A 24,749-nucleotide genomic window follows, 5' to 3' on the forward strand; every position below is an offset into this window, starting at 1 on the left:
CAGGACACACCACTGGCTAATGTTTTTTCTTACAACAGGGCCTGGAGTAAAGCTACTTCAGGGGAGAAGCCCTGAGAATTTTTAAGAGACAATGCACAACTTTATTGTGCATGTCTAATTGTGCTAAGCTAACATAGGGCAAAAGAGGGTTTTCCGGGGAAGTTTTCATTTTTAAATTGCAGGAACCATGACATGAGGGATATGGAAGGATTGACTGAGGCACAGACGCAAACTATGACTAGGAGAGAACGCTTCAAGAGGACCACTGAGAAGCAGGGACCATCTGCAGGACAACTGACAAACGACAGTGGACTTCCAAAGGATTGTCATGAGGAGATTTTGAACAGCAAAATCTTAAAATAAAATGAAAGAGTTTCGCCGTTGACGCTGAGGAAGACAACTAAGGTGTACGACGTGCTCTGCCTTAAATCTACAGTCGCGTTGGAACAGAAATCGAGGGATGGAGAGAGCGTGCTAAGCTCCAAAGTTGACAGCGCAAGGAAGATCAGCATTGGAATTATGACTCTGTAAATGGCACAGACACCAGGAGCCATGACTGTGACAGAGACTGACCACCTAATGCTGTTTCACTTTGCCATGCAAAGTACTTTGACACTCTGGAGAAGACCTTTCCTCTGTATCATTGTTGTTTCCATTTGCATGTGAGAGCTTAGATTGTGGGGAAGATTAAAGATGAACAAAGGGTGGTGGGAGAACAGTGAAGTGAGGATACACAGTGTGAAACTCCTTTAAGTGAACAATAATGTTGATGTGATATACAGAATGTCAGGAAAGAAATTCTGGTTTTAATGTGATTCTTGATTTAAGAATCAAAGGGTGGGATTGTATAGGAATTTCTTTCACTAAGGTATTCATCACATTATTTCATTGTTTTAACATGTCTGACACTCATACTTAAGACAAATGGTAGGGGGTGTAGTAAGGCTGTTGGGGGGAAAACAGGAACTCCACAGGAAGAGTCTTTTGTCTCTTCGAGGACTCTGGGAGGTAGCAAGGGAGTGTGAACCTTAAGGTGTGAAACGGCTGTGTACTGCCTTTTGTTCCCGGAGAAGGTATTTAACTGGGAGCCATGCTAGGCTCAGTGAGAACTCTGCTGACCGTCTGTCCCGCGGCCATGGAGGGCTCCACAAGCTTGTTTGTCTGTTCTTTGTGTGCATGGATTAAAAGAATGTTAGCTACCGCTCACCGCTCGTCTGCAGGCTTTATTTAAGTAAAAAACTTCCACAACAACTTACACTGTGCCTATAAACACTAAAATAGCAGCTTTAAAAATGCTTCTGTTCACAAGGACGATGGTATTTTACAGTGATATAATGCAGTGGATAAGGAGCGGGACTAGAACTAGATTCTGAATGTAACATAAAGATTGGCCTGAGTGATGTCAAACTGAAGTATTTCACTCAGGTGTGTTGAAGACTGTAGAACTTTTCATTCTCCCTTCACACTCCCACTCAGTGTCTTCTCCAGGATCTCACATCTGATTATTATCTTGACTAGTCTGTATATTTGAGGCCAAATGTGTTGCAATATCTCAAAAACTGTGAATCACTGATCCAGGCATAAAACTGAAAATAAAAAACATTTCTACATTTTGTCTTTCTATGACACTCACTGATGAAAAGCTCACCATTTTCATCAATGATGAGTGGATCACTGTACTCTGTGTAGTAGACTGGGTGTCCTCTTCCTCCTCTGCACCTGTAGAGTCCTTCCTGTGAGACACGGATTTGTCCATCTGAAGGGAACTGCATCTGCATCTGAACAGCATCTTGTGTGGTCAGAGGTTCTGATGAGTTCACATCTCTGTACCAGTAGTATTTCCATCCAGATGACGATGAGTTCACTGAGCAGCTAAGGGTTACACTGCCCCCTACTGGAATGTCTCTCACATCAATAGTTATTTGGGCCTTTGGGTGATCTGCTGTTGAGTTTAAACAAAGACAGAAAGAAAATAGATATTACACCACACACAGGCCAGGATTACACTACCCTGATGTTATGTGCCTTCATTTTGCATTTTTCTTCTGGTCTTCCTCCTCCAATTACCAAATTGTAACAGTGTGAGTATATGCAACATAGTGCAATGGCCCAAACTGTGTTAACACTGATGTCATTCCCTCTCACACACTCATTCCTCTAATACAGGGCTGTAATGCATTTTACATAGTTTCATTTTGATGCTTCTTCTCATTTACAGACTGCAACAGTTTACTTTGGCTAGACAACTTCATCCTGCATCATGAGAAGAAATCAACACTTGCCTCCTTTCCTGTAAGAGGAAAACAAAATCCTGCTCATCTCGCTGTAACTTCCTGCAAATCACATTACACTTTTTTTTACCTTAGTATCAACATTTACACAAGACACACAAACACACACACTCGTTCAGCTATCTTAGTGAGGACCTTCATTGACATAATGTTTGCCCTAACCCCTTACCCTAACCATAACCATTAAAAATGAATGCCTAATAAAGATGAATCTTTACTAAATGAATAAAAAGAAGTCAATAAAATAAAGTGAAAACTGTTTAGTCACCTTGAGCATGTCCAGTGCAGAGGAGCGTACAGAGCACTACAATAAAGACAGAAACTTCAGACATTAACAAGCTAAACAATCCATTTTTACACAAGCTCAATCAGCTCCACTCTGATCTGAGTCAGTGCACTAAAATCTAATCCAGTCTACAAACAAACATGTTGGTAACAAACACGAGAGTCCTCTGATCACATGACCTGAAATGGTACAAAAGACTGATGCTCCATTCTTCTTACTAAAACACGTTTATGGATCAGTATGAATCAAAAAATAGAAGTCAGTGATGTACTCACAGAATAGGCCCAGCTCACAGAGCAAAGTGGCTCCCATCCTCACATCCAGCAGTGACACATCTGAAAACTTCTACAACTTTCTGTAAAGAGAGAGAGTGAAGAAGCAGCACAGCAGATACCACAGAACTGTGAAGACCACTGTTACGTCCCTCTGCAGCCTCTAATCTGCTCAGTGTGTTCAGCTGGTGCTAATTGACCACACCTAGTCAGGTGTGGATAAAAGCATACCTGAGGCAAGCGTCCAGGGAGCTCACTAGGCTTTGCCTCGGTGGTACCAGCCATTTGAGCCAGCCTGCTATGCCATTTTAAGATAAAGCCTCTTCTCACTAACACTCTGGTATTCATCTCCTTTTTTATGTTGCGGCTTTTGAGCCGGGTCGTAACAACCACAAACACTTTTTATAAGTTTTTGCTTCCTTCCTTTTACACAGACAAAGCAACAAGATCTGACCACAACATACTGTCACATGTTTATTGTCTCCTGCTGCTGCAGAGACATGTTAGGCAGATTTTTTATGAGGAGATCACAAGTTAAAGTTAAATGTGAAGTCCTTTATTTTACACCCAGAAACACAACAAGAACAGAGCTCTGGCTGCACCTTCACATAACATAACATACTCCCTCTTGCCTCACATACCGGGAACATTTAATTAATTGTTTATTTCATAATTACTTTGTGTAGTAATGATCATACGGGAGGTTTTTATCAGTAGGAAAAAGTGTAAAACCTGTGAAAATATAAATAAAAGTCCAAAATTTCTACTTTTTTCTACTTGCTTGTTTGTGGTGAGCAGCAGATCAAATTGAGTAAGAATTATAAATGGCTTCATGCCACATTCAGGCCAGTGACTCATTTATGCACTCAGACACGAGCAATACCTTTGTACTACATGCACACATTTCTGCATCTCTGCCATTCAAAGACACTTTGTACATAGTTTATTTTATGTAATATTCAATACTGAACTGTACATTTAGTCTTTTTCAAGAAGAAATTTTTTATTCAGTGTTTTCATAAAAGCCTTGTTTTTATGCATTCACTGCTAATAGGGAGGACGCATGAGGTTTAAAGCCTGGAAAAGTTTCAAACCTTTTATTCTCCACAATGGAAAATGGCTAAAAAATAAAAATGCGTATCACATTATCCATCTCCTAATTTTATAAATCCTGCATTCAGCTTTGCAGTCTCCAACATCAGTGAAATGTAGTCAGATGCTGCTCATTTTATGTGTTCACTTGTTACTTTTTCTGACACGCTTGCATTTAAATGCGGCTCCCCGTCTCTCTGCATACCTGGCCTGTACCACCGTCTTCAGAACATCCGCCCTTCTTTCACATAATGGTGTGATCTCAGTCTTTGCATGTGATTGGCCGATTGTGTGCCCATAAAAATGAAGTTCCACCTCTTCCTGCATGTATTCTCTGCAGGACTGAAGACTCAGCTCCCACACACCGACGGGCCAGACACATGAAGCCACTGTGGATGACTGTATTTTTTTTTTGGGATAGACTAGAACATCTTACCAGAGTTATGGGAAAAGTTTTATCATGGCTGAGATTCTACCTGTCCGGGTGATCTCAGACTGTTAGTTTTAAAAATGATCTCTCTCAGACCTGTGCTGTGAGGCATGGGGGAATAAATACAACAGAAAAACACTGGATAAGAAGGTTCAACATTCAGAGAGTTATTTTATTGTAGACAGAACACATGCCTCCATAAACACAGATTAGGAGAGATGGCTATTGTATAACAATATGGTGACCAAATGAAAACATGAGAGTCACTACCAAAGTAATGGAGCAGTCTGGTTGCAGCTATAAATATGTTTGTTTTTTTTCTACTGACTGAAAGAAGCAGAAAAAAAAATTCTTCACACAATTGTCTTTTCAAAATAAAGCACTTAGATGCCATGTCCAAAGCACGGTAATGCAAAGTTTTCAAAGCTTGAAAGTGATTTGCATCTATTATTAGCACTTTGATTTTGAGTTCATATTATTACAATATTTAATGTTATGTTGCATAGGTTCTTCTTCCCACCCATAGTTACAATATTATGACCAAAAACCTTAGGGGGTAAATGAGGACAAGATCTACTGTTTTAATTACACTCTTAAAGTAAGTAAAAGTTTAATTTACTTAATAACTTAGGTTAGAATCTACATCAGCTGTTATGAACTACACAAGTATAGGGTAAATAAATTTGCTGGGGAAAGCAACAATCTTTAAATAATCTGTTTCCATCCATCAGCTCTACAAACCACTATAACCACTAATGTTGCAGTAAAACGACATTGGCACTTCTGCACTCAGCATCCTGTAAAGAGAGGAAAAAAACCTTTTCACTGATTGTTTGTTTGTTTTTTTACTAAATTAATTTGCACAAAATGATTGGTATGTTTCGAATTAAGGTTAGCATGATATATGCTCCCTGTAGGGAGGCCTCTCGTACCCGCGTTCTCAGTGGTCTTCAACTGAGGTTGAAATACACGTTTATATTTAAGTTGGACATCAGTCACCCCTTGATCTCTCAGGATTGTTTCCAACTAAAAGAAAAATACGATCAAAGAAAATAATTGTTTGACATACTCTCCAGATTTAGCACACAGCTTCATACCTATCTGTGTAACATTAAGATAACTATAATAACTAAACCATTTTTAAATCATCAGTTGGACTTTGAGGAGATACTTAAGTGTTGAATTTAAATATTTTTATTTAGTTTCTATTACTTTCAAAAACAAACAGACCATAATGTATTATGTATAAAAATAGAATTGACAGTCTTGCTAGACAGCAAGATCTCAGGGAGGAGTTCATGATGTCATAAATAACAGAGTGCTTCAGATGTTCTTCACTGAAAATATTACTCTTATTATATTTTTGACTCTACTCAAAACTTTTTGCATACTGGTATTATTTTTTTCTGTAGGTAGTTTTTGGTTGATGTTCTGTTTACTGTAATTTTATGAACTCTTGCAGTATAACCAGTTTCCCCTGGTGGACCCTTGAAGCTATGTTTGTACCTTCTGTAGGAATAGGCTGGAAGTAGTAGAGTCAGTGAGATCCACATCAGACTGCACCTTCATCTTTATGACCATCTTCTTTAGCTTGAGACCTGCAGAATACAAACACAGAAATATAATCTCAGCCATTATTTAGACTGTCTTGATGCATGCTCTTACATCTAGGAAAGGAAGAAGAAAGCTGTTGTGTTGATTGCGATCCTTATTATGAATATTATTATTTTTCTATCTGAGTTTTGACATCACACTTTTTCCAAGAAATGACTTATTGCTTTTGTATTTCAGGAACTTACCGCCTTCACAGATAAATGTTGCTTTCTGGTTACAGTCAGCTGGTACCCAGCGTCCCTGCTGTGATCCTTCCACAGAAACGCATTTTCCACTATAACTTCCGCCTCTTTTCCAGTACCTGAAGGAGGTCTTTGTTCCATCTGACCAGTACCAGGAATCTTTAAACAGACCGAACCACACTACGTTTGTAACTGCAGCAATCGCTAAATTTTCCTGTGCTGTATGCACACATGCCAGATCAGTGTGCATCTGCCTGCACAGATCTTGACTGTTCGGCCAGGTTTGTCCCTGTGTGTAAACCACATACTTCTTGCTGCCATCCTGCTGAACTAAAAACATACAAAGAGAGAGGAATAAAAGGAAGTTAGACATCTTTTTTCTTCCAAGAAAAGTAGAAATCAGGTAAGATTTTTAGAGCCAGATTTACATTTAGGAGGGCCATAGTGTGGCTAGTGACAAAAAACTAATATAAAAAAAAATGCCTTAAACCATTGTAATTGTGTATTGATTCATATATGTGCACACATTTAAAAGAATCACACCTGGGCTATCATTTTGTGTGCTACCCAGCTAATGATTTTTCTTTCTTTGTTTTAGATATAAGAAATATAAATTCATATTTATCTTCACCATTAAATAATTCATATTAAAATCCTGAAGGTTTTATTTCATCTTAATCACTGTATGTAATTGCATCAGTTTACATTTGCTTTAAAGATCACTGTGTCATTTACTCACTTTCATAACACACATAAGCCATGGCTAATCCACATGACGCGTCATTCCAGAGGCCGTTATCATACATCTGTCCACATGCCTCAACCCCTCCAGAGTTGCTTGGTTCACCAGGGATCCATTGGGTGAAGCTCGCTATACCGCTGCCATCAGACCAAAGCCACCTGTTGGTCTGTCCATTGTAGAGTCCAATCCATGACGATGTCACGTTACTGCCCAGTGTGTTGATCAGCTGGTTTTCATCATCCATGTTATTTATGGTTGCTAAGTCGGTGTACTTTAATCTGCAGAAGCTCTGAGCCTCATACCAGGTCAGGGATTTATTGATGAAGTGATACTCCTGAAGCACTTAAAAAAAACCAGCAGATTAGACTTTCTTTCTTCAATTAAAAACAGACAAACTGCATCACCAAAGAGTATTAACTTTCTCATGCATAAATACACATCGGATTACTCAAGTTAAATCTAACAACCAAAAATATATTTTGTTTCCCATCTCATAACTGTTTTATTCTAAAATACATTTTTTTTCAGTGAGTTTGTTCCAATGAATTATCTGTCTCGTGAAATCAAGAAACATGAAATAAGGAATTTAAGAAACAAGCTGGTTTTAAGAGATGAAAAACGTCTGCAACTTTAAAATATTAATTGGTTGGCAAATCTGATAAACACATCAAGGTCTCAGGAATATTCAGTCAGAAACAGATCTGCAATAAATGCTGGCCAAGAATTCAGTTCAGATATGGCTCGAAACCCAACTGTGTCCTCTTGGCTTGAAAAAAAAAAAAAAAAAAACAACCTGGAAATTATTAGATTAAGCTGATCTTACTACTTTTAGTTTTCCCTTTAAGTATGACAATGTATTAATGCACTGTCATTACAATCACCAAAAAATCTCCTCAATTTTAGTAAAATCCAGCTGGGTTTATTATTGCTCAAAAAAATATAAAAATGTATTTGAAAAAACTAACAGCACCCTGGCATAGACTTTCCCAGAGAAGCTGAGGAGTGTGATTCCCCTGTAGTTGGAACACACCCTCCAGTCCCCTTTCTTAAAGACTGGATACTGGTCATGGAGGCTAACAAGGGCTGCCCAAAGAACATCTGGATTAAGACATACGGCTTCAAAAAGTTTTGGTGCTTTACAACAAACCTTCTCAGTCGCCGTTGCCATTGGCAAGCAGTAGCCGCATAGACACCAGTAATTTTCCCTCACTCTCTCGTTCTCGTGTGACGGATTGTTTTCGTCTTCATCTAAACTAAGTGCGGTTGACTATTTTCATTCTCTCTCTCGGGTTGCTCTGGTTCAAACTGGAAAGGTTACCCAGAGTGCATTGAGAAGTAAATAACAATGGCGGCCTACTGGTAAATCGGCTTTATGTAAAATGTGCTTAAAAGGAAAACATTTGGCGTATTTTAATACCACATATGTGTTATTGAAAGCACAGTACATATTTAGCATAGCACAGACCCTCGAGAGGTTGGTTCTAAACCATCTGCGCCCCCTGGTGAGGTCTTCATTGGATCCGCTGCAGTTTGCTTACCAGCCTGGCATTGGGGTGGAGGACGCCATCATCTACCTCCTGCACCGAGCTCTGACTCACCTGGAGAAGCCTGGAAGCACTGTGAGGATCACATGTCCCAGTGGATACTGGACTACCTCACAGAACGTCCACAGTATGTGAGGTCACAGGGCTGTGTCTCTGACACGCTGGTCTGCAGTACAGGGGCCCCACAGGGAACTATGCTGGCACCGTTCCTCTTCACCCTCTACACTGCAGACTTCTCCATCAACTCCCCACGCTGCCACCTACAGAAGTTCTCTGACGACTCTGCCATAGTCGGCCTCATCACAGGTGAGGACGACTCAGAGTACAGACAGTGGACTCTGGACTTTGTTGACTGGTGTCAGCAGAACCACCTGCTGATCAACGCCGGGAAAACGAAGGAGTTGGTGGTGGACTTCCGGAGACGCAGACCCACCACACTGACATCCAGGGAGTGGACATTGAGATAGTGGACTCTTATAGGTACCTGGGTGTTCACCTGAATAATAAACTGGACTGGAGCCACAACACTGATGCTCTGTACAGGAAGGGTCAGAGCAGACTCTACCTGCTGAGGCGGCTGAGGTCATTTGGAGTCCAGGGAGCGCTTTTAAAACCTTCTATGACTCTGTGGTGGCATCTGTCATTTTTTACAGTATGGTATGTTGGAGCAGCAGTTTATCGGCAGCTGAGAGGAAGAGGTTGGATAAACTCATAAGGAAGGCCAGCTCTGTTCTGGGATGCACCCTGGACCCAGTACAGGTGGTGGGAGACAGAAGGACTCTGGCCAAAATATCATCTCTGATGGACAGAGTCTCCCACCCCATGCATGTAGATGTTGCTGAACTGCAGAGCTCCTTCAGTGACAGACTGCTGCATCCTCGATGCATGAAGGAGCGTTTCCGCAGGTCCTTCCTCCCTGCAGCTGTCAGACTGTACAATCTGAACTGCTCCCAACAAACATAGATGTTTACATCAATGCTGTAACTGCAATAAGTTAGTTAATTAACCAATTCGCACTACAACCTGGTTTGCCTCTTACCTGTAATTATTTTTATTTAATTTAATAACTGTACAGTACTCTCTGTTTATAGTAACCATTGTCCTTAATGTAAATATGTAAGAAAATTGTGTCTGTTTCTGTTCCGTGTCCTGTGTACTGTTTGTTTGTATATTTGTCTTTTTGGCTGCTGTTACAACCAAATTTCCCCTTGTGGGACATTTAAAGGATTATTCTATTCTATTCTATTTTAGCGCAAGAATGTCTTAATAGCCGGGCTTCCCTTTAAAGATGGGAACCACCAACCCGGTCTGCCAATCAAGGGGTACTGCCCCTGATTTCCACGCAACACTGTAGAGGAGTGTCAACCAAGGCAGCCCTACAACATCCAGAGCATTAAGGAACTTGGGGCGGAACTCATCCACCCCAGGGGCTCTGCAACCAAGAAGTTGCTTAACTACTTCAGTGACCTCGCCCCCAGAGATTGGTGGGTCATCCAATTCATCCCCAGACTCTGCTTCCTCCACGGAAGATGTGTCAGTGGGATTAAGGAGGACCTTGAAGTATTCCTTCCAGCGCCCGAAAGTTTTCTCAGTCAAAGTCAGCAGCACTCCACCTGCAAAATACACAGTGCAGGTAGAGCACCGCTTTCCCCTCCTGAGTCGTCTGACTGTTTGCCAGAATCTCTTTGAGGCAGTACGAAAGTCTTTTTCCACAGCCTCTCCAAACTCCTCCCACACCCGAGTTTTTGCTTTAGCCACTGCCCGCGCCACATTCCACTTGGCCTGACGGTACCTATCAGCTACCTCCAGAGTCCCACAGGCTAACCAAGCCCGATGGGACTCTTTCTTCAGCTTGGTGGCTCCCCTCACTTCTGGTGTCCACCATTTGCTGGTACCAGAGCCCAAGCCATGCGTTGAATTGAGCCCAACTATATCTAGCCGGTACCTCTCAAACTCACGCACTAACTCAGGCTCCTTCCGCACCAGAGAGGTGACATTCCATGTCCCAATTGCCAGTCTTGGTAGCCGGGGATTGGTCCGCCAGGACCTCCACTCCTGGCCACCGCCTGGCTCAAAATGCCCCTACAGTGCCTCCTGTGGGTGATGGGCCCGGCCAGGCCCCATGGACTAAGGCCTGGCCACCAGAAGCTCATCCTCGGGCACCCTCCACGGGCCTGTCTCCAGGGTGGGGCCCCGGTAACCCTATCCCAGACATTGTGAACTGCTCCATCAATGGTCTTGTCATAGGGGACTTCTGAATCGCTCTTTGTCTGGTCCCTCACCCAGGACCAATTTACCATAGGAGACCCTACCGGTAGGGTAAAGGCCCCCAGACAACATGTCCCCTGGGATCCCTGGGAAATACAAACCTCTCCACCAAAATAAGAAAGCGATTCACGGAGTTAGTTAGTCGAACCTCGGATACAGGAGGAACAATGCAGGTTTTGTCCTGGTCGTGGAACACTGGATCAGCTCTTCATCCTCTCAAGGATACTTGAGGGTGCATGGGAGTTTGCCCAACCAGTCTAAATGTGTTTTGTGGACTTGGAGAAGGCATTCGACCGTGTCCCTCGGGGGATGCTGTGGCGGGTGCTCCGGGAGTAATGGGTGTCTGGCCTATTGCTACGGGCCATTCAGTCCTTACACAACCATTGCAAAAGCTTGGTCCGCATCGCCGGCAACAGGCCAGACTCGTTCCTGGTAGGTGCTCCGCCAGTGCCCACTCCGGGTCAGGGACGAGTTCCTGTCCCAAGTGGAGGAGTTTAAGTACCTCTGGGTCTTGTTCACAAGTGACGGGAGAAGGGGGTGGGAGATCGACAGACAGATTGGTGCTGTGGCCGCAGTGATGCGGACACTGTACCAGTCTGTTGTGGTGAAGACAGGGCTGAGTGTAAAGATGAAACTCTCAATTTAACAGTCGATCTACGTCCCTACCCTCACCTATGGTCACAAGCTGTGAGTAATGACCAAAAGAACATGATTGCGGATACAAGCAGTGGAAATGAGCTTCCTCCAAAGGGTGGCTTGCATCTCCCTTAGAGATAGGGTAAGAAGTTCGACCTTTCAGGAGGGGCTCAGAGTAGAGCCGCTGCTCCTTCACATCGAAAGGAGGCAGTTGAGGTGGTTCGGGCATTTGACAAGGATGCCTCCTAGGCGCCTCCTGGATGAGGTGTTCCGGGCATGTCCCACAGGGACGAGGCCCCGGGGCAGACCCAGGACATGCTGGAGAGATTATATCTCTCGGCTTGCCTGGGAACGCCTGGGTGTTCCCCCGGACAAGCTGGAGGAGGTGGTTGGGGAGGGGGAGGTCTGGGCTTCTCTGCTTGGGCTGCTGCCCCCACAACCCGGCCCCGGACAAGCAGAAGAAAATGGATTGCTGGCTGGATGGATGGATGGATGAAAAAAACTAAACAAAACACTGACTGAGCTACTGCAGTGCATGCTTGTTTACCTGTTATGTTGGACCCTGCTGAAAGCAGTGCAGTTCTGGTGGTGGTCATCAAATGCATTATGAAAATTCCTGCAAACCAAAGAAGAATGACTAGCACTCATCTACTGAATATTGCCATATTCAGTTGATGATATATCCAAACTGAATGTAAAAATATATCATCTTTTTTGTTATTTTCTATGAAGTTACAGAAAGAGTAAAAAGAGTAACAATTGTTTTACACATGTATGATAATTAATTAATTTAAAACTGAACACATATCTTGACATATAGTCTTTGAATCACCTAACTAAATTCCTAAGTAATTCATTATTAGTAGGTAGTAAACATGAATAATAAAAAGAATTGTTCATATCTAATGTATTGTAAAATGGAAAGTTACAAAAATCCTAACTTTGACATAATAATTTACCATCCATTTTTTTTCTTCATCTTTCTTCCCCATTTGTACAGGACGGCTAAATCTTTCTATAACGATTACACACAATAACTCCCCTTTGATGTCGATGACACCAATTAACTGAGCAAGCTTAACATTTCCTATAAATTATTTTATACAGTTTTTTTATTTAGGCTTGCAAAAACCTTGGTGTTAGATTTGTTATAAATGCAGAGAATCATATCACATTTGGTCTCTTGACATGTCTTTTTAATGGGGGATGTTTAGAGTTCTCTAAATACCGTTTTCAAATCTTGGCTCGTGTGATTTGGCATTTATCAATAGTTGGTCCACGACCCTGTCAGGGACACTTCCAATAGGGCTTAAAATCTGGGACACTCCACCAATTCTTCTCAGAATGGAAGAAGCTTCTCAGATGATAGATGAAACATCATCAGGAAACTTAAAGAAGTCCAGACTCTTTCCAAACTCCTTAGATTGCACTGTACTCTGTCATAACACAGTTAAACTCTATTATTCTTGTGGAGTTTCAAATACACTGTGGGAATTGTATGTAAAATTATGCAAATGAGTCACTGGATGAAAAGATCTCTCTGACTGTGACAGAAATTGCTTCTTAAAACTCTGAAAAGATGCTTCTAAGTTTGCAAAATTTCAGTGTTTATAGACCAAGCTCACTGTTTGTTTCAAAAGTTTGGTAGCGTATTGTATCACCAAGCTAAACTCTACCATTGTTATTGAGTTTCTATGATACTGTGGACTTGCATGTAAAGCAATACAAATGAGTCACTGAATATAAAAATCTCTGTAACCAGATGTCAGCCATGCAAGAAATGACCTGTTCCAACCCTGAAAAGATGTTTCTAGGTTTTGCAACATGTTTATAGACCCATATCATTGTTAGTTTCAAAAAGCTTTCAGTCATAATATTTTCACTAGTGATATTCGATGCAGTTTTTCAGCTTCTTTACCACGAAACCGTTTTTTTATTCTCAGTTAAATAACAAAAATAAATAAACAAATTTATTTCATTTATGAAATCTTGTGTTTTTTCCCTCTTTAATGAGTTTATAAGACTAAATTTGCAACAAAATTTTTAAAAAGTTTGCTTTGATTTATTTCATAGTTAACTCTTTTTTATTTTCATCATTACTTCACAAAAAAATGTTTTTACTGTTTGGATTTACCTGCACAAATGAGAGTTTTATGACCCATGATTCAGAAGAAGTAGTCTAGAAAAAAAAAAAGCAAAACAGCAACTTAATACTCAGTTTTCTCAACTACAGCATACAACACCACATACACCATTTAAATATTTTGCAACCAGTACAGCAACAAGTACCAACAAGCAAAGAAAGTTAACGGTTGATCTATAAATAATTTATACTCAGAGATATACGTACCTGATGCGGTTCAATGACTTGATTTGCTTCTGAAACCTCCTGTGAATCTGAAGGTCTTATGATTTACACACTATGCAAAGAAACTATGCAGACACTGAAACTTATTTGGTTATAGGTGTGCCAAAAGAGATTTAAAGAGCCAGTGACAGTCATTAGGCTAGTCTAACCGGAGCATCTGACATTAAGAAAATGAAGTAAGATTACATTTTAATACAATAATAATAATACAATAATAATTTTAATAACAAATACCATAAATACCATAACAAATACCCCCATTCATCTCACCTGAGACGCCTTTGTTCTCTGACCCTGGAGGCCGCAAACGCCGACGCAGAGGGAGAAGATCTGGCGTTCTGGTTCGACTGAGACGGCGCACTAGCAGACCACCGTTACCCAGTTTATTACTGGCTAATGTGCAGTCTCTGGAGAACAAGCTGTGTAAGCTTCGGGCACAGATCTCATTCCAGCGAGAGATGCGGGACTGCTGTGTGATCTGCCTCACAGAAACCTGGCTATTGGATAAGGTACCGGACTCCGCAATACAACTACCGGGGTTCTCTGTGCACCGCGCGGACAGGTCACAGGATATTACTGGGAAAAGCATGGCTGGAGTGTTTACACACATCTTCAACCTTTCCCTCTCTCTGTCTGTAGTCCCAGCCTGCTTCAAAATGGCCACCATCGTCCCTGTACCCAAATCCTCCACCATCTCCTCATTGAACGACTGGCGACCTGTAGCCCTGACCCCCATCGTGAGCAAATGCTTCGAGAAGCTGATCAGGGACTTCGTTTGCTCTTCACTACCCGACTCACTGGACCCTCTACAATTCGCATACCACCACAACAGGTCCACTGATGATGCCATAGCCCTGACACTACACACTGCCCTCTCACACCTGGAAAAGAATGCTGTTTGTAGATTACAGCTCAGCATTCAATACCATTGTTCCCTCGAAGCTGGACAGGAAACTGCAGGATCTAGGACTGAGCAGCTCCCTCTGCAGCTGGATCCTTAGCTTCCTGTCTGACAGACACCAAGTGGTCAGACTGGGCAGCATCACCTCATCCCCCATCACACTGAACACTGGTGCTCCACAGGGTTGTGTACTGAGCCCTCTCCTGTACTCACTCTACACCTATGACTGCACGGCCACTAACAACTCCAACATCATTGTGAAGTTTGCGGACGACACTACAGTGGTGGGTCTTATCACCAACGGTGATGAGACGACTTACAGGGAGGAGGTCAGTGCCCTGACCCACTGGTGTCAAGACAGGATATGTCCTTCAATGCACATATTAAACAAATATGTAAGACTGCTTTCTTTCCATTTGCACAATATCTCTAAAATTAGAAATATCCTGTCTCAGAGTGATGATGAAAAACCAGTTCATGCATTTTTACTTCTAGGCTGGACTACTGTAATTCGTTATTATCAGGAAGTCCTAAAAACTCCCTGAAAAGCCTTCAGTTAATGCAAAATGCTGCAGCAAGAGTACTGACAGGGACTAGAAAGAGAGAGCAGGTTTCCTGTTAAATCCAGAATTGAATTCAAAATCCTGCTCCTCACATACAAGGTCTTAAATAATAAGGCCCCATCTTACCTTAATGACCTTATAGTACCATATCACCCCATTAGATCACTTCAGGTTTCTGCCTGTTAAAAGAGTTTTTTCTTTCCACTGTCACCAAAGTGGTTGCTCATGGGGGGGAGGTCATTGTTAAGTTTTGCCTTTATGTATTATTGTAGACCCTAGGGTCTACCTTAAAATTCAAAAAATGTGTCTGTTGTTGTGATTTGGTGTTGTATAAATAAAACGGAATAGAATGGACTCACATTTATGTGAGGTTCACGTCCTTGGCCCACGCACCCGTGAACTGGAAATACCCGAGTCTCACTGACGTGGGCAGCAGTGATAGCAGCCATTCATCACTGGATTGTTAAGTGACTCGCATCAGTGTATCTCAGCTCTCATAATATTAGACTCCTGTTGTATCCATGCCTTTGTTCTAACGTTTTGACTCTATGTTTAGATCCCAGGGACCCATCCCTGTTTCCCGGTGAAGATCCCCAGTATTGGATGATTGGAGAATAGCTGGAAGCAAGCAGTGAGTGAGTGAAGAAGAACGAATGCTTTCCCCCCGTCCTCTCCACCTTGGATTCTCTGGAGTCCTGACCCCTGTCACACTTGTATATAGCACAGTTCCCTGCACTGTCTGTAAATACACCTGGTGAATGTGAAATAAACCCCACTGTGTCTCCTCAAACCGAAGAGTTTCACGTGTGAGTCCTCAGTGAACCGTGACAGTCACACATTGTACAGGAATTTTCACCCACTTAGCTGTCAGTCTCACATTTTTAGCCCTTAATGGCTAGAGAAAGTGTAAACAGACAGGAAAGTGGAAAGAGAGAAGGAAAAACATTTAGCAAAGGGCCACAGGTCAGACTCGAGTTTGGGCTGCTATTTTCTGGTCATGTGGCACATGGTCGCCTGCTCACTCACTGAGCTAACCTGGTGCTCAATTGATCTCACATTTCCCTTCAGTACAATTCATGAGTTCATAGCAAACTGCCAGAAACATCTGGTCTTAAAGAGCTGGTCACACTTACTATTGTTTATTTGATCAGGTGCATTAGACCTTTAGTACCTGGCTTTATTTACTTTCTTAACTCCTAAGGAAGCAGTAAAAGTGTAAGAAGAACTTCACAAGAATGCAAAGTGTCCTGAGAAAACTTTTGTCACAATGCTATGGTTTAAAAAAACATATATGTTGGTGTTCATAAATAATAATTCAACTAGAGATTTTAATTTTACTTAGAAATGATATTTTGAAATTTCTTATATGAGTGAGCTTGGAGGGGTGAATATGTTCTCCCTCCTTCAGCTATCTGAGCATGTAAACACATGAGCATTTTGGTGTGGCTGATTCAAGTATTGCACTTGTTAAATCTGTCAGAATTAATACACAATGATACAATAATAATAAAACCAAAAAAAAATCATACTTTCACTTCATGTTATCAACCCATATATCATAAAAAAAATTTAATTCATAAGTAAAGCTTTATCCACCAGAACTGAAACTGTCACCTTATTTGTAATTCACATCAATGAAACAGGGTTTACTAACAGCCAACAAGCTAATAATAAACATATATTGTTTAATAAAATTCATCAAACAAATCACATCTACAAAGAAACGATAGTAACTACACAGGAGGCAGCAAACATTTTTGATGGTGTCAGCTGTAAATTACTTCTACATTACAAAATTTGGATTTGGAAAAGTCTGTTACCTTGGATCAAAACACTAAAACTCACCACAGACTGTAGTCACAATCACTGGGTTAACATCTTCAAGCACCACACTTCACAGGGGAACAAGACAAGGGTGCCAACTTTCTTCTGCCCTTTTTCCTATCTAGACTGCACTACATAACCCACTGAACCCACAAGTATGGACTGATCTTTATATCATAAGTCCTGCACGAGAAAAAAAACATAATTTGAGCAAATCATTTCATTTTAACGGTGCAATTGAATTCCTTGTGTGCAAATTGAACAATCCGTATGGGTAGAAGTCGCCAAAAAAACACTGCCCCCATCATAGTTTCTCCTTTGCTCGCACTGCAGTAGTTTTACAGCGGATGTGGGCAATTTATATGCTCATGAAAGTCAACAGATCACTTTGACTTTTGACAGTTTGGAGGCGAAGCCCAAAGAAGGCCAGGGTCCTAATGTGATTGGTCACTTTGATGGACCCTTCAGGTTACTGGGTTAAAATGAGTTACACTGTGACAGTGACAGAAATGCTGTTTTAACCCTCTGGGGATAAAAACATAAAGTTCACCAGGGAAGACACAAAAGATAACAGTTTGCCATTTTTGGAGTGTGGCATGTGCATTGAGGAGAATGGAAACCTCAACATTGAAGTTTACCAGAAACCCACACACACGGACTAGTACCTCCTTTTTGACTCCCACCACCCTCTAGAACACAAACTTGGAGTAATCAGGACCTTACAACACCTGGCAGAAAATGTTCCCTCTAAGCCAGAAGGGAACACGCACGCAAAGGAAGCATGTGGTTATCCTAATTGGGGTTTCATCAAATCAGCAAAGATGCACAGAAAAGAAGATCAGACACCAACTGTCAGAAAGACAAGCGCAGCAATACTGTCCTCCCCTTTGTAGCAGATTTATTAGAGAAATTCAGGAGAGTTTTCTCCAAGCACAACAGTCCTGTGTACTTCAGACACAGCCACACACTCAGACAAAAACTGGTTCATACCAAAGACAGAACGTCTAAAAACAAATGTAACAATGTGGTGTGTGCTGTACAGTGCAGCGAGGAATGCCCAGACCTCTACATCGGAGAGACCAAACAGCCACTTCACAAGTGCATGGCACAACATAGAAGAGCCACCTCCATGAGACAACATTCAGCTGTCCATCTGCATCTAAAGGACAAAGGTCACTCTTTCAAAGATGCCAATGTTCACATTTTGGACAGAGAGGACAGATGGTTTGAAAAAGGAGTGAAAGAAGCCATTTATGTCCACTGTGAGTGACCATCTTTAAACAGAGGCAGGGGTTTACTACACCAATTGTCTGCCATCTATAATCCAGTTTTGAGATCCCTTCTCAGACACCTTAACACCCACTCACACCCTAGGCCATCTGACCTTAGTGAATAACATGATAGGGTGGGGCCAGGTTTCACAATGGGTTCACTAGAAATCTTGACTGATTGTGATCCACACCCATTTTTACATCTTGGCTCGTGTTATTAGATAGAGGCCTTAAAACTGCAAAGGTGGCATGCCGCTGTCAAGCTGATGGTAAAAACACTGCACTTTTCTGCAGTGCCGCGATCCCAGCCACCATCAGTGAGTTGGAGGCCCCCGGTGAGTCAGAAACTATTGCCTGGATACCGAAGCTCCTGGTAGCCTGGAGACTGTGATCTGCTTCTTCTGCAAGTGAGTGGTAATCCTTTGTGGCCAGCAGCAGGGAGTTGGCAAGGCCAGTTCGCACTGGCAGCTGTCGAAGAAGTGCGTGAGTGAAGAGGAATCCGCTTTCATCCATTCCTAGCAACGGCAGCATGCTCTCCATGAACTCGAGTGCGGTACCATCACTTAAGCTCGAGAGAGAGAGACAAGTTTCTCGGCCGCTCTGCTCTTCAGAGAGGGAGTAGCGCAGCAGCAGCAGCGCCTTGAGAGTGGTGTATTTCCTTTGGGTGGGGGGATCCTGCAGGAGGGTCATCCCACGGCGGGTGGACAGCGGATCCAGCGAGTCCAGCACATGATGGTATTTTGTGTCATCGGCCGAAACGCCATGAAGAGCATGAACATGAAGAGTTTCGACGTGGATGATCACAAACACACTCACTTCCTCTTACAAAGCTTTTCACAATAACACAGGATACTTGTAAAAAATGAACCGTATATAATTCAAATTCTCTCTTAAGTTATTTACTTTAACCATTATTATTTTACATTTTAACATAGATTTAAATGTTTTCAACACATTTACATTTAACCTGGTTACAAACAATTAAGTTAAGGAAAATGTAAAATAACCCCCCAAAACTCACCCACGTTTACTGAATAAATACATAATCCGTATTCATATGTACCATATTGAAAACATCAATATTAGGATTTGTAAATTTTAAAAAAAAATTACATTTATTCATCATGTAAATGTCCTGCACCTTTCATAGATGTTCAAAAAAATTACGCAGTCCAAAGTTCAAATGTTGACCGTCATGGTTGGATGTCCAAATTGTGGAACTTGTTTGGATGTTGTACAAATGTCCAGAATTTGTCATGGACCAATTGACCAAATATAGACATGATCTGCACGTCTATCCGATGTCCAGTGTTTAGTGGGAATGAGCAACTACGCAAACAGCCCTCACAGACTACGAACTTTTAGACGATGCAATTGGGGGATTATTAAAAGCTGATACCCATTTTATAACTTTTCTAAGCATTTTCATATGACCCCACTCACCCCCAATCCTGATCATGAATAAATAAATAAATAATATTAATTGCACCATTTGTTACTTGTATGTAGATATCTTAATGGTAGTTTTACTTAATGTAAGGGTTTCATAATTTGAAAATACAGTTTAAATGCCTGCAGTGAACCACTTTTTTTTCCCCTTTAAACTCACTCACTTAACAACCGTTACAGACAGCTAAGACTATCATTTGCATCCCAGCGAATTTTAATTTATGTAATGATTTTCAAATTTATATAAAAAAGGGTTTATATGATGCACATAATCAGATAACACAATTAAAACTGCTGGATGCTTACAGGAAGTAAAAAAAGCAAAAATATGTTTATTAATTTATAAAACAGTTAATCAAAAAAGAGTGAAAAGTAAAACAGGATTTTAAAAATAAATCAAATGATAATTAATCTATTAATGAAAACAAAACTACTTCAATCTTCTTTTACATTTTTTGTTTTCATACAAAGGGGAATAAGGTTATTATCAGTTTTGTTTTCAATGGTTTGTTCAATTCAGATGACATAAACTCAGTTTTGTCCTCCGTTCAGTTGGTTTACAGACACAGATCTTCTTCTTGATCTGAAAGAATTAATAAAGAATAATTTGGTGGTTAAAGGTGATTTAGGATTAAATGTACTTACTGTAAAACTTATTTGAATTGAATAAATCTCATACTGTGGTTTATCACTGTAAGCTCTGTTATTTCTGTACATTTTTGTACCTCTTGGTTAAAAATCATAACCTGACTTATTAAACAGTTTTCCTTGGTGTGTAAAAAAGTGCAAATACAAAACAAAATGAATGTTTTTCTCTTTTTTTACTTTACTTACCTTTATCTCTCTTGGGTTTATATCTATTGTGGGAGACCTGTGCATACAACACACTGTCATCTAAAAGAGGATGGACAGGTGATCAGCATAAAATAAAGTGAAGAGCTTTAATTTTCTTTATATTTACATCTTTCTGTTAGTAGTGTTTCATGTATCACTAGTCTAAGGAGCTTGGAAAGAAAAGCGTCTGGAATTCTTTAAGTTGCTTGAAGACGTTTCACTTCTCATCTGAGAAGCTTTCTTCAGTTCTAGGGTCAAATGGTGGAGAGTCCCAGATTTAAACCCAGTGGGAGTGACACCCCAAAGAGGGACAAAGGACCCCCTCATGATCCTCTACCTAATCACATGAGCCAAGGTGTCACTACCCTTTAACAGCAATGATGTCATGGTAATGTTAAAGACTTTAATTGTTTGGTGTCAGGGGTGGGAAGTCATGAGATACAAATACTTTGTTACTGTATTTAAGTCCACACGTAAACGCAAAAAAGGAGTTTTAAAAAATCTCAGTTTTCGGTGATTCCAAACGCCGTTTACATGAGGACGAAACAGCTGCGTTTTCAAAAATACCCGTGTAGGTGTGGACGTAGTGTAAAAGAGTTAGTAGTTTATTTTCTTACTACCTGTAATTTATTGCAGATTACTTGTATTTGCTTCATTGTTTACTAAATGTTTGAGGTGTGAAATAAACCACAATGGAGCAAAATATGGGTGTGTGTGGTTAAAGGATGTGTTTGTGCGTGCGTGTGTGCGCGGGGGAGGGACATTTTTCTTGTAAAACAAAGGGGGACCCAGCAAAAAAAGTTTGGGAACCACTGTGCTAGACAGTGATCGTGATTACCGTCCGCGGGAGCGCGCGCAGCTGCTTAAAGCTGTAGCATCCAGATTACTTACAGCTACTCCCCTGCAACTGATATAAGATGCGGCAAGCTGGACACAGCTTCAACCGTCTGTTTGTTAAAAAATGGTAACGCGTTTTCTTGTTAGTAACTGTAACGGCGTTGTAACGATAGGAATAGTAATTAGTTAGATTACTCGTTACTGAAAAAAGTAACGCTGTTAGTAACGCCGTTACTTGTAACGCCGTTATTCCCATCACTGGTGTACAGTAATTTTCATGTCTTGCCACAGATACTCAATGGGATTTAGGTCTGGACTTTGCCTGGGCCATTCTAACACGAATATCCTTTCATCTAAACTATTCCTTTGTAGCACTTGCTGTAATTTTAGGGTCATCGTCTTGCTGTTAGGTGAATCTCCTTCACAGCCTCCTACAGGTTTTCTTCCAGGATTGACCTGTATTTAGCGCCATCCATTTTGCCCATCAGCTCTGACCAGAGTCCGTGTCCCTGCTGAAGAAAAGCATCCCCACAGCATGATGCCACCAGAGTGACTATGGGCCTCTTGGAAGCTTCTCTGACCAGTGCTTTCTTTGCTCAGTCTGTCAGTTTAGGTGGACGGCCATGGCTTGGTAGGTTTGCAGTTGTCGCACACTTTTGAACAGTGCTCCTTGAGATGTTCAAAGCTTGGGGAATTTTTCTTTCTTTTTTCTTTTTTTTTTTAAATAACTTAACACTGCTTTAAATTTATCTACAACTTTATCCCTGGCCTGTCTGGTGACTTCCTTGGGCTTCATCATGCTGTTTGTTCACTAATGTTCTCTAATGTTGTGTTTGTTTGTGTTGTTTTTTTATTGCTAGAGTCAACTCTCTTTTTTTGTACAATCGCCAAACTCTGCTGGACCTCCGACTAGTTGCCAGTGATCTTACCAATGCAACTTATACTGGACATAAGACGTTACCTCCATTCCTATCTGGGATACCAGCTAACCTTTGTCGGACCCTGGCCCCAGCCTCACGTCGAAAGCATTTCAGACGAAGCGGTTTGCTCGTGAAACTTAAGGTGTACTTGGTGCGCTCTTCCCCGGCTCCGTCTCATCATGTCTTTTCTCCGCGCTCTCTGGAGCCCACCGATGCCTGGCTGGTGCCCGTTGTTGGCTCGGATCAGATGTACCAGCCGCGACGGATTTTCCCTCATCTTCCCTCCCTCATCGCAGTCAGCCACGAACATGCTGACCTCCTCCAGGTTTAGATTGGTGAACACTAGATCGCTGAGTAATAACACTTTTATTTTAAAGGATTTATTTATGGCCCAAGGACTGGATTTCCTCGGTATAACTGAGACATGGTTGTGGGCCGGTGAGTCCAGCGTTTTCACAGATCTCTTACCAGATAACTGCTGCTTTTTAAACTCTCCTCAAATATCAGGCAGAGGAGGAGGACTAGCGGTTGTTTTTAAGAAGCAGTATAAATGTAAACCACTGCCCTTATCAACATCACCTAGTAGCTTTGAACTGAGTGTGTTTGAGCTGGGTCGCTCTCACACAGTGCTCTGTGCTGTGGTTTACAGACCTCCAAAATACAATAAGGACTTCTTAAATGACTTTTATGATCTGTTGGCTGAAATTATGCCAAAATATAATCATGTCCTTATTATTGGGGGCTTCAATATTCACGTGTGCTGCCCTGACAAGCCAATGGCAAAGGACTTTTTTTTAAATCTTATTGACTCTTTTGATCTTGTGCAACCTGTGTCTGTGCCTACACAAAAATATGGGCACACGTTGGATCTTGTTTTAACTCTCAATCTACCTGTCTCTACCTGTAGGCAAGTTAAAGCCAAATTTGAACCCTGGCTGAATGAAGACACCCGTGCTGCCAGAAGAAAGTGTAGGAGAGCTGAACGTAAATGGAAGAAGGATCAATTTCAGGTGTCATACCAAATATTACAAAACTACTGGAATTCCTATCAGAAGACTGTAAAAGATGCTAAGAGGAAACATTTTGCTGCTATTATTCAGTCAAATTGTCGTAAGCTTCATATCTTATTTAAGACTATTGACAGGGTCCTTCATGCTCCACAGACTGTTGGTGTCGAGCCCTCTCAGGAAATTTGTGAAAACTTCCTAAACTTCTTTATTGATAAAGTGCTATATGTGAAAGCGCAGATTTACCAGTCCGTTCTCAACCCTTCTACCCCTGTCCCTAGCTCTGCTGTCTTTGACAGGTTTGAGCCAGTTTCTTTGCTCTGCCTGCAGGATTTCTCACCTGAAGCCCTCAGGTTCCCCTTATGATGCTCTCCCTCCTCGATTTTTCAAAGAGGTTTTTCTCACTATAGCGCCAGTTGTACAATCCATTGTAAATAGTAGTCTGTCCTCTGGTGTTGTACCTGTCAATCTTAAACATGCAGTGATTCAGCCTCTACTCAAGAAACCTGCTCTTGATCCTGATATTATTGCAAATTACAGACCTATTTCCAAACTGCCTTTTATATCAAAAATTCTCGAAAAGGTAGTTTACAAGCAATTAATGTCCTTTTTAGAAGAACACGGTATTTTTGAAGTTTTCCAATCTGGTTTTAAAGCTTTACATAGTACCGAATCTGCCCTTTTAAGAGTTTTTAATGATGTGTTTTTAGCAACTGACTCAGGTGACTGTGCGAACTTTCTCTGTGAAACTCGGGGAGTTTGTATCCTCTGCTGCTTCTCTTCAGTGTGGGGTCCCACAGGGTTCAGTTTTAGGCCCGCTTCTTTTTTCCCTATATCTCCTACCCCTTGGGTCTATTTTCAGAAAACATGGGATTTCTTTCCACTGTTATGCTGATGACTCCCAGATTTATTTCCCACTTAAAAAGATAAATGGCTTCTCAGTAGACCCTCTGCTCAGATGCCTTGATGAAATAAGGGCCTGGATGGCTTTGAACTTTTTACATTTTAATGAGCAGAACACAGAAGTGATGTTTCTTGGTGGCGCTTCTGAGGCCACTACTATAGATCTTGGTTCGCTGGCACAGTATGTTAAACCAGTCATCACTAATCTGGGAGTTAAAATGGAGGCAGATCTTAAACTTGAAAGCCAGGTCAGAGCTGTTGTAAGATCTTTTTTCATTTGAGGCAATTAGCCAAAATAAAGCCCATCTTATCGAAACAGCTTTTTGAGACAGTAATCCATGCCTTTGCTGCTTCTAGGCTGGATTATTGTAACACTTTATTGTGGGGTTAGTGATGCGTCCATTAGGCGCCTGCAGGTTGTGCAAAATGCTGCAGCTCATCTTTTAACTGGAACAAAAAATTTTGAGCACATTACCCCCATTTTAATTTTATTCCACTGGCTACCTGTACATTTT

At 41.3% G+C, this 24,749-nt stretch overlaps 1 protein-coding gene and 1 pseudogene across 1 annotated transcript; one reads left to right on the top strand and one right to left on the bottom strand.

Moving 5' to 3' along the window:
* Positions 1-3,558: 3,558 nt before the first annotated feature.
* LOC146522425 (macrophage mannose receptor 1-like) lies at positions 3,559-13,669 on the bottom strand. Its single transcript, XM_085154824.1, has 7 exons — positions 13,492-13,669; positions 11,905-11,973; positions 6,907-7,251; positions 6,171-6,497; positions 5,878-5,969; positions 5,304-5,397; positions 3,559-5,168 (listed from the first exon to the last, which is right to left on the bottom strand). Exons 1-7 carry the CDS (start codon positions 13,517-13,519, stop codon positions 5,161-5,163), a joined length of 963 nt encoding a protein of 320 aa, XP_085010950.1. The 5' UTR covers positions 13,520-13,669; the 3' UTR covers positions 3,559-5,160.
* Positions 13,670-17,537: 3,868 nt separating this feature from the next.
* On the top strand, positions 17,538-18,859 carry LOC146522426 (uncharacterized; annotated as a pseudogene).
* The last annotated feature ends 5,890 nt before the right edge of the window (positions 18,860-24,749 follow it).

The sequence above is a fragment of the Neolamprologus multifasciatus genome, chromosome 3 (genome assembly GCF_963576455.1).
Source record: "Neolamprologus multifasciatus chromosome 3, fNeoMul1.2, whole genome shotgun sequence".
NCBI lineage: Eukaryota > Metazoa > Chordata > Actinopteri > Cichliformes > Cichlidae > Neolamprologus > Neolamprologus multifasciatus.